At 49.8% G+C, this 9,768-nt stretch overlaps 1 protein-coding gene across 1 annotated transcript; it reads left to right on the top strand.

Moving 5' to 3' along the window:
- The first annotated feature begins 7,963 nt into the window (after positions 1–7,963).
- On the top strand, positions 7,964–8,905 carry LOC107122845 (olfactory receptor 1E5-like). Its single transcript, XM_015425985.1, has one exon. It carries the CDS (start codon positions 7,964–7,966, stop codon positions 8,903–8,905), a length of 942 nt encoding a protein of 313 aa, XP_015281471.1.
- The last annotated feature ends 863 nt before the right edge of the window (positions 8,906–9,768 follow it).

Genomic DNA, 9,768 nt, shown 5'->3' with positions numbered 1-9,768 from the left:
CTACCAGCTGCACCCATTCGCCTCGGCCACTACAGGAGAAGGAGGGCTGGCCGGTGTGATTAATACCCGGTGAGTATGCACTCTCTGGATGAGAATATGCACTCTGTTCTACAGTATAGGCAGGCCTCGCCCACCTGCTACTGTAGCAGACAGTGCATACTCACTGAGTATTAATTGCACCAGACGGCCGGCTCGCCTCTTGTAGCAGCTGAGGCAAACAACTATGGGTAGCAGATAAGAGCACAGGCAGAGGCAGCAAGAATTGTGGGGTGTGGGCCATGTGTGAGGGGGCACTGCCCCTAAGTGCCCCACCATGGCTACGGGCCTGAGATGGCCTCTTCTCCAAACATTATTTATTTATTTATATCTTCGATTTCTACCCCGCTCCAACCCCGAAGGGTCTCTGAGCGGCTTACAAGTTCCGAATTTATCCCTAGCTAAGACCACATGTCTACAGGGTTGGGGCTGCCTACTGGCACCCAGGTGGCAGGGCTCGCTGTTTTTTCTTGGTTTTTCTCCCCGGGCGGTCTTTCGGGTGTCAGTGCTCGGTTCTTGGTGTGGTCGTCCGGTCCGGCGGCTTCTTCTTTCTTTCTTTCGGCGGGCCCATCTGGTATGTGGGTCGTATCGACTTACAGCCCAGCTAACGTCCGTACAGCTCCGCTGCGTTTGCATCACGTCACCACGTCCTTCTGTGGCTCCGCCTCTGTCTCCACCTCCATCGCTCCACTTGCCTTCGCTCCGCCGCTCCGGATATAATCCTTTTATATCCTCTCTACCACTCTTTATTTGTTTGTTTGTTTATTTATTTATTTATTTATACTTTCGATTTATTGATCGGTCTTTCCTCAGAGCGATTTACAGTTACTCTTTGACAATTGGACTAACAATTTTAGTGGGGGATAGGGAAGACAAACATACAGCATTTTAAATTACACACACATTGCAGCTAGCCGGGGCTTCATCTGCGGGCTGGATCAGTCGTGTTCCGTGTATTCCTGTCAGCTGGCTGATGACGTCAGGGCTTCTTGATGTCGTGCTGCCACACTGCCACCACCCGGCCGACTCGCTCCACTGCAGGGAAGCCGAAACAGCTCTTTCATCTTTCGATCTCGCCGCACCTTCAGAAGCCACACTCGGCAGCTAACACCTTCCCAGAGGGAGTGGTGTACCCACCCCCTTTCGGGTGGTCCCCAATTTATCTACTTGCCAAAGCTTTCGAATCGCTGGGTAGACAATGAGCTAGGACAAGGCTTGATTGCTCACACCAGCACAGGGCTAGAACTGCCAAAGCTTGGCAGTTCAGATGTTATAGTTAAGCAGGGGGAAAATCTCTTGTGTAGCCATTGGGAACAATTCTATCAATAGTGTTATGAGACATGATAGAGATTGATAAAAAAATCAAAGAGAACTTTTTCTCCCTCTTCCAAAATACTAGAACTCGTGGGCATCCAGTGAAGCTGATGGGCAGTAGGTTCAGAACTGAGAAAAGTAAATACTACATTACACAGAGAGTTCCAGGTGGGCAGCCGTGTTGGTGTGAAGCAGCAGAGCAAATTTAGAGTCCAGCGGCACCTTTAAGACCAACAAAGGTTTATTCAAGGTGTGAGCTTTCGTGTGGGCATGCACATTTTTCCAAATACACTGAGGCCCCGGTCACACGGGCAGGAAACTGCGGGGGGGAAGCGTGGCTGTTTGCCCTGGGGCAAACTAACATGCAGTAAAGCGATCATACCTCCTGTGGAGGTTCTGTGGAGGTACCGTGGAGCTTCTGTTGTTACGGAGAGGCGTCGATCACAACACATGCCTGCGCGCAACGAAGAAGCGTGCGGCGCGGCGAACTAGTTTTCTTTTTTTGTGTTCACTACGAATGCGCATGCTCCGTTGGGTGCATGTGCACAACCACGGGGACTTGGGGGGGAAAAAAAACCTTTTTCACAAGGGGACATGGGCGGGCGCCGGATGCCACCGGAAACGCGATCAGACGCCCGCCCTTGCCCCGCAGTTTCCGGAAACTAGTACGTACCTCCGAGGTACTAGTTTTTTGCTGCGCGGTTTTGGGAGGAAGCCTCGGTTGTGCCACAGAAGCGCTACGCTCCCCAGATGTGCTGGTGAGATCGCGCCTGGAAACTCCGCCTGTCTTCCGTATCTCTTGCGTGGCTAATGTTGCGTGTGACCGCAGCCCATGGATGGCAGGTAAGGTTCAAACAGAATGAACAGCAAATCAACATGTAACATGATGATGATGTTCAACAACTGTTGACCTTATAACCTTCACTTGTTATTTAGTTGAACAAAACGAAATTGTTATTTAGTTTTCACTTTCCATCTCTTGACCATTATCATGTTACACGTTAATTAGCTTGCTCTTCATTCTCCAGCTATAAGTTTGAACCTTCCCTGCCATTCCAATGTATTTGAAAAATGGGCCTTGCACACGAAAGCTCATACCTTGAATGAACCTTTGTCGGTCTTAAAGTTGCCGCTGGATTCTAAATTTGTTTTACACCGAGAGTGTAAATGATAAATGTTAAAACAAAAAAGCAATGGGGATAGTGTTGCCAACTCTGCATGGGGAATTTCCTGGAGATGGTGGTGGGGTGGGGTGGACCCTGGGGAGGGCAACGTTTGGGGACAAGTATAATGCCATGAAGTCCACCCTCCAAAGCAGCCATTTTCTCCAGAGGAATTGATCTCCATCCTCTAGAGATTGTAATTCCAGGAGATCTCCAGGTGCCGCCTGGAGGCTGGCAACCCTAAATTGGGATGTGTCAAATATGTTCTTTGGATGCTCAAAGAATGGCCAGATATTCACCCACACATTTGCTACACAGTTTATATATCCCACTCTGTTGGTTGTGGATCTTTGATATTTCATTGGCCATCAGCAGGGCTTTTTTTGTAGAAAAAGCCCAGCAGGAACTCATTAGCATAATAGGCCACACCCAGCAGCAGGATCTCATTAGCATATTAGACTGCACCCTGGCAGCACAGCTCATTAGCATAGTAGGCCACACTCCCATGCCTTCCCTTGGCTTGCTTGGGTGCCCCACGGCTGTAGGGAGCCTGGGCAAGCCCCCCCTTGAAGGGAAGGGAAGGCAGTTTAAACTGCCTTCCCTTGGCTTGCCTGGGCACCCTATTGCTGTGGGGAGCCTGGGCAAGCTGGCCCTTGGACAGGCCGGGGAAGGCACGGGGAGGGATTTAAATCCTTTCAGCTCTCCCCCCCCGGTCTGCCCATTTCGGAGTCGCAGGGGGGGTCGCTCTCCAGGCCTTCCCTCTGTAGCCATGCACACAGAGGTTTTGGCTGTAGTGGGCGTGGCCAACTCTGAAGCCAGCCGGAACTCCGTTCCTGTGCGTTCCTGCCCCAAAATAGCCCTGGTCATCAGTCCATGGGCTGGGGTCTGTACGTGAGTTCCAGAGACCAATGTGCCCACCTGCAATGTTGTACAGGGCTGCCATTATTTTTTACATCCTTTTGGAAGATCCGTACAGCTAGTGCACATGCTCTAGATACCAAGGGTGCCATATTCTAATGCATTAGAACAGTGTTCCCCAACCTTTTGGAGCCTGCGGGGACCTTTCAGATTCTGACACAGCATGGTGGGTGTATAGGGTTGCCAAGTCGTTCTGACTCACCGGCGGGGGGGTGTTGTCTCTGCTGGGGAGCGAGGACATAGAGCACGTTGGGGACGTGGTCCAGGTCATCGGGGGGAAACCATATGGTTTCCCTCCGACGATCTGGGCCACGCCCCCAATGTGCTGTACGTCATGCATCGCCTCTGGTGATGGAGCTTCGGGGGGCGGAGTCCCCCCCGGGGCCCGATTCCGCCGCGGCAGAAATCGGGCCTCCAAAGCGTGGGTTTCCCCGCCCCCACTTGGCACCCCTATGGGTGTAACAACAAAATGGCTTCCACAGGAAGCAGAGCCAGCTACAAAATGGCCTCTGCAGCTTCGTCTCTGTCACAGTGCATACATGCACTTCACACCCTAATAGCATTGCATATATTTCTGTTTCCCCCAACATTCCCATTTTTCTGGAAATAATCCCCCTGCTCCACAGTGGCTTCAGGATTTTCAGAAATCTTACATCTCTAATCTTCGGCTGAGAAAACCGAATAGACTGAAAAGGAAGTGGTTCGGCACTGCAGAAATCACAAGAGAAGGGCAACAATTCAGAGCTAACAATCTCCCCATGGAACACCTGATGGCACCAACCACCGACACAGGGGAATCAGCAGTGTCACAGAAATATAGAAACATTTTCTCAGCAAAACAGAGCCACTGCCGTGTAGGCATGAGTTCCCACCATACTGCAACTCATTCAGCAACCAAGCAAAGAAAAGATCTCTGTAATCTGGAGAGTGCAGGACGAGGAGAAACCACCATGCGCTGTCATGCATCAGCTCCCAATCTGAAGTTTTATTCACAAATTGGACGTCCTTTAAAATAGATCCAGGTGGGTCGCCGTGTTGGACTGAAGCAGCAGAACGAAGTCTGAGTCCAGCGGCACCTTTTAGGACCGGCAAAAGTCTTATTCAACGTATAAATGTTCATGTGCGCGCACACTTCTTCAGATACATATTCTGCAGGTACATAGATATATATCTGAAGAAGTGTGTGTGCACACGGAAGCATATACCTTGAATAAAACTATGTTGGTCTTAAAGGTGCCGCCGGACTCCAACTTTGTTCCGGACATCCTTGACATACCTTATACCTGAAGAAGTGAGCAGTGACTCATGAAAGCTCATCCCTGCCACAAATTTTGTTAGTCTTTAAGGTGCTACTAGACTCTTGCTCTTTTCTAATGCCTTTTACCTGTATTGGAGAAATTGGATCATTTGGAGTGGAGCATCCAGTACCTCTGGATTAGTTTATGGGCTGGTCTCATCTAGTTGACGAGGCTGAGACTTTTCTTGTATTCTGTACAGGTGAAGGATCTCATAGAGTTTCATCTGTAATTTGGTCTGTAATGGATTTTAACCATTTTCAGATTGATCTGCCTGCACCTCTATCCTTGCATCTCCTTTACTGGGTGGGGAAATCCAGCCGTTAATCCTTAACAGGGGAGGGGCCGTGGCTCAGTGGTAAAGCATCTGCTTAGCATGCAGAAAGTCCCAGGTCCAACCCCTGGCATCTCCAGTTGAAAAGACCAGGTAGTACTAGATACGGAAGACTCTGCCTGAGATCTTGGACAGCTGCTGCCGGTCTGAGTAGACAACACTGACTTTGATGGACCAAGGGTCCAGTTCAGTATAAGGCACCTTCACGTGTGTATTCATTTGGACACCAGCTTTTAACATCCAATTTAAGATGGTCTTCTGGAAAGAAAGATAACTGAGAACTACTGCAAAACAATTCTGCAGGTGTCAGATGATACAAGCCCACGTGAATGGAGATACACCAGACACTAATGTTCTTCTAAAAACTCTCTTTTGTGAATGCTGAAGTCAAATATCCAACGGAAATTGTCTAGAGACTATGTTTTTAGGGATCTCCACCAGACAAAGGTGAGAAGGAACCACTTAAGTCGGAAACAACCAGGCTTCTCAGAAGCTCATAGTTTTAAAAGTGGTATAGACTTCTTTAATGGTCTCTAGTGTAGGTTGTTCTAATGGCAGGAAGTTTCGAACAAACATACCATGATATTCAAGAATGAATGACCTACAGCTACTTTTTATGGCAGTCAGCACTCTGAATTATGGATACCATCAACGCTGAACTTTGGGGCAGAAATCCAGGAACCGGTCTCACAGCAGACTCAATGGGGTCCCTTAGACATCAGTTTGGTGTAGTGGTTAAGAGCTCTAATCTGGAGAACCGGGTTTGATTCCCCACTCCTCCACATGCAGCCGCTGAGTGATGCCGGGTCAGTCACGAGTTCTTTCAGAGCTGTTCTCTCAAGAGCAGTTCTCTCAGCCCCACCTACCTCACAGGGTGTCTGTTGTGGGGAGAGGTTAGGAAGGGAAAGAGATCCTAAACCGCTCTGTGATTCCTTTGGGTAGTGAAAGGTGGGGTATAAAAACCAACTCTTCGTCTTCGTCTTCTTCTTCTTGACAGGATTGCAACCAGCAAATCCCACTGAACACTGAGTGGGACTTAAATATGAGTAAATATTCCTAGAATCAGGTTACCATTCAGTTCTGCCTTTATGTGTGTGTGTGTGTGTGTGTGTGTGTGTGTGTGTGTGATTCTGCCTCTCGGTTTGTCTCCTTCTGCAAGTGTCTACATGTGAGCTCCCCACAATTCCACTTTAATTCTTTATTGTTAAGCCAGAAGTGAGGGAAGAATTTCCTCTAAAAAAGAAGAGGTGCAATGTGATCTGGAAGACTTAGGGGATGGTAAAAAGGTAAAGGTTCCCTTGCTCAAAAGCCAGTCGAATCCGACTCTAGGGTTGCGGTGCTCATCTCCGTTTCAAAGCCGAAGAGCCAGGGCTGTCCGAAGATGTTTCCGTGGTCATGTGGCCGGCATGACTAAACACCAAGGCGCATGGAATGCTGTTCCCTTCCCACTGAAGTGGTACCTATTTATCTACTTGCAATTTCTTGCTTTCGAACTGCTAGGTTGGCAGGAGCTGGAACTAGAGACGGGAGCTCACTCCATCAGGCGGCACCCGGGTCTCGAACTGCTGAACTACTGACCTTCCACAGCCTGCAGTTCAGCGTCTTAGCCACTTGAGCCACCGCAGCTCCTTAGGGGATGGTACGACAAACCAGATTTGCGGCAGGTCAGAGGGGCAAGCCTGCCCATGTTCCTTAAGGGATTACTTCTTAAAAGCCCCTGATTCTGTTGTTATTAAAAGTGTGTTCCGATTAGAGTGTCCATCTCTGGGTTCGGAAGTGGTTGGAGATTTGAGGGCGGAACCTGGGAGATCGGGGATGGCGGGGGGGGGGTGTCCTTGGTTGGATACAATGCCACGCAGTCCACCTTCTAAAGCAGCCATTTTCTCCAGGAGGAGTGGAATATATGTTTTAAATAAATATATAATAAATATATGGGCGAAATGTCTAGACACAGAAAGAGATCGAGGATTCAGGGCAGAGAGGATTCTAGCACGGACAAATAGAGAGACATCACGCATATACACCGTCTGGCTCTAGAGAAAAGGGAAATATAGTGCCCCCCCCTCAGTGTCCAGGCATGCTGAGCTGCCTTTACTCCAACACTAACTGCAGCACACATAGGAGTGGGGACTTGGTCGATCTACTCCACACAGATGCTTGCCCTTCATCTCCGCCTCCCAAAATACTAGAACTGGAGGGCATCCAATGAAGCCGACGGGCAGTAGATTCACGACGGACAAAAGGAAGGACTTCTTTAAACAGCGAGGGATCAGAATGTGGAATTCGCTGCCAGAGGAGGTAGTGATGGCCGCAGGAACAAACAGCTTGAAAGGGGGATTAGGTAGATTCATCAAGGATAGGTCTATTGGTGGCTCCTAGCCATGGCGATTAAAAGGAACCTCCGCTTTCAGAGGCACTCAGCCTCTCAATCCCAGAGCCAGGGGGCAACATCAGAGGAAGGCCTTGGCCTCTGTAGCCTGTTGTGAGGCCTCCAGAGGAACTGGTTGGCCACCGTGTGAGACGGGATGCTGGACTAGATGGACCCTCACTGGTCTGATCCAGCAGGGCTCTTCTTAGGTTCATATCAGGGGAAGGCCTTGGCCTCTCTGCCCTGATGTTGGTCCTCCAGAGGATCTGGTTGGCCACTGTGTGAGACAGAATGCTGGACTAGATGGACCACTGGTCTGATCCAACAGGGCTCTCCTTAGGTTCATATCAGGGGAAGGCCTCGGTCTCTCTGTCCTGTTGTTGGCCCTCCAGAGGAACTGGTTGGCCACCGTGTGAGATGCTGGACTAGATGGACCCTCACTGGTCTGATCCAGCAGGGCTCTTCTAACGTTCCTTCTCTCTCCCCTGTCCTCATTCACGTCGGCATCTTTCCTCTCCCCCTTTGCAGGTGAACCATGAGGAAAGAAAACCAAACAGAGCTTTCTGGGTTCCTCCTTCTGGATCTCTCCACGCAGCCGGAGCACCAGCGTCTCCTGGCCTCTCTCTTCCTCGCCATGTACCTGCTCATTCTTCTGGGCAACCTGCTGATCATCCTGCTGATTCGCTTAGATGCTCACCTCTGCCAGACTCCCATGTATTTCTTCCTCACCCACCTCTCTTTGGCTGATGTGGGATTTGCCTCTGTGACCATCCCAAAGATGCTGCAGAACCTTCTCTTCCAGGTCAAGACCATCTCTTACAGTGGGTGCTTGGTGCAGATGTATTCCTACATGGCTTTCGGCAACACAGACAGCTTCCTCTTGGCTTCCATGGCCTATGACCGCTACCTGGCTATCTGCCACCCTCTCTACTATACCACCCTGATGAGTCACAAGCGATGCCTTCTACTGGTGACCACTTGTTGGGTCCTGGCGTCTCTCCACTCTTTGCTGTACACCTTGATGATGTCTCGCCTTGCTTTCTGCTCCACTCGGGAGATCCCCCAGTTCTTCTGTGAGATCTACCCTCTGCTGGGACTTTCGTGCTCCGACACCAGTCTTATAGAGACCACGGCCCTGGTGGAAGGCTTTTTGGATGTCCTGGGCCCATTCTTCCTCGTCGTGATTTCCTACGTGCGCATTTTCTACACCATTCTAAATGTCCCATCCAAACACGGGAAGCGCAAGGCCTTCTCCACATGTGGTTCCCACCTGAGCGTGGTCATCCTGTTCTATGGTAACCTCTGCTGGGTCTACTTGCAGCCTCCTTCTAAGAACTCGGACAAGAGTGTTGTTCCTTCCCTCATGTACACAGTGGTGACTCCAATGCTGAACCCATTCATTTACACCCTCAGGAACAATGAGATGAAGGCTGCCTTGAAGAGACTGGTCGGCAGGCTTAGATCCTTCCAAGGATGACACAAGGGAAAAGGAAGGTCATTCCTTCATACGCCAGGAAATCTGGGAACTGTAGTTCTGTGAGAAGTGGGGATCTCTAGCCTAACAGAATTAATTCTATGCACCTTCATCTAGCTACTGTTCGCAGGATTCCTTCGGGCAACCTGGGACAGTTAAAGTGTCATAAAATTCACCTCAATTCTTAGTGTAGACATGCTCCTAAGCATTAAAGGAGAATTTTTAGGAGATTCTGCTGCCTGATTGGTCTAGATGAAATGGCACAAATGATGGAGGCTAAATGGGTACATTTCACTGTAGCCTACAAGTCTTATATTCTTAGGGGCCTGGATTGATTCATGGAGGAGAAGTCTACCAGTGGCTACTAGCCATGATAACTGAAGGGAACCTCCACATGCAGGGACACGAACCCTCTGAATCCCAGAGCCAAGAGGCAACATCAGGGAAAGGTCTTGGCTCTATGCCTTGTCATTGGCCCTCCAGAGGAACTGGTTGGCCACTGCGTGAGACAGGATGCTGGACTAGATGGACCACTGGTCTGATCTAGCAGGGCTCTTCTGATGTTCTTATCAGGGGAAGGCCTCGGCCTCTCTGCCCTGTTGTTGACCCTCCAGAGGAACTGAGTGGCCACTGTGTGAGACAGGATGCTGGACTAGATGGACCACTGGTCTGATCCAGCAGGTCTCTTCTGATATTCTCATCTGGTCCAGGCTACAAGTCCATTTTATGATCCATGTTATGTCATCTCAGAAATAAAAGCAATGTTTTCTCCATGGCTCCTGAAATTCTGCGTGCATTAGTGCAGGTAACTTCAGCTTGGGGAATTCCTGAACATTTGGGGCAGTGACTGGGAGGGTGGCGTTTGG

Source organism: Gekko japonicus, unplaced genomic scaffold (assembly GCF_001447785.1).
Source record: "Gekko japonicus isolate JY-2015 unplaced genomic scaffold, Gekko_japonicus_V1.1 scaffold3880, whole genome shotgun sequence".
Classification (NCBI taxonomy): Eukaryota; Metazoa; Chordata; class Lepidosauria; order Squamata; family Gekkonidae; genus Gekko; species Gekko japonicus.
This window is presented reverse-complemented; position numbering and strand designations above follow the sequence as displayed.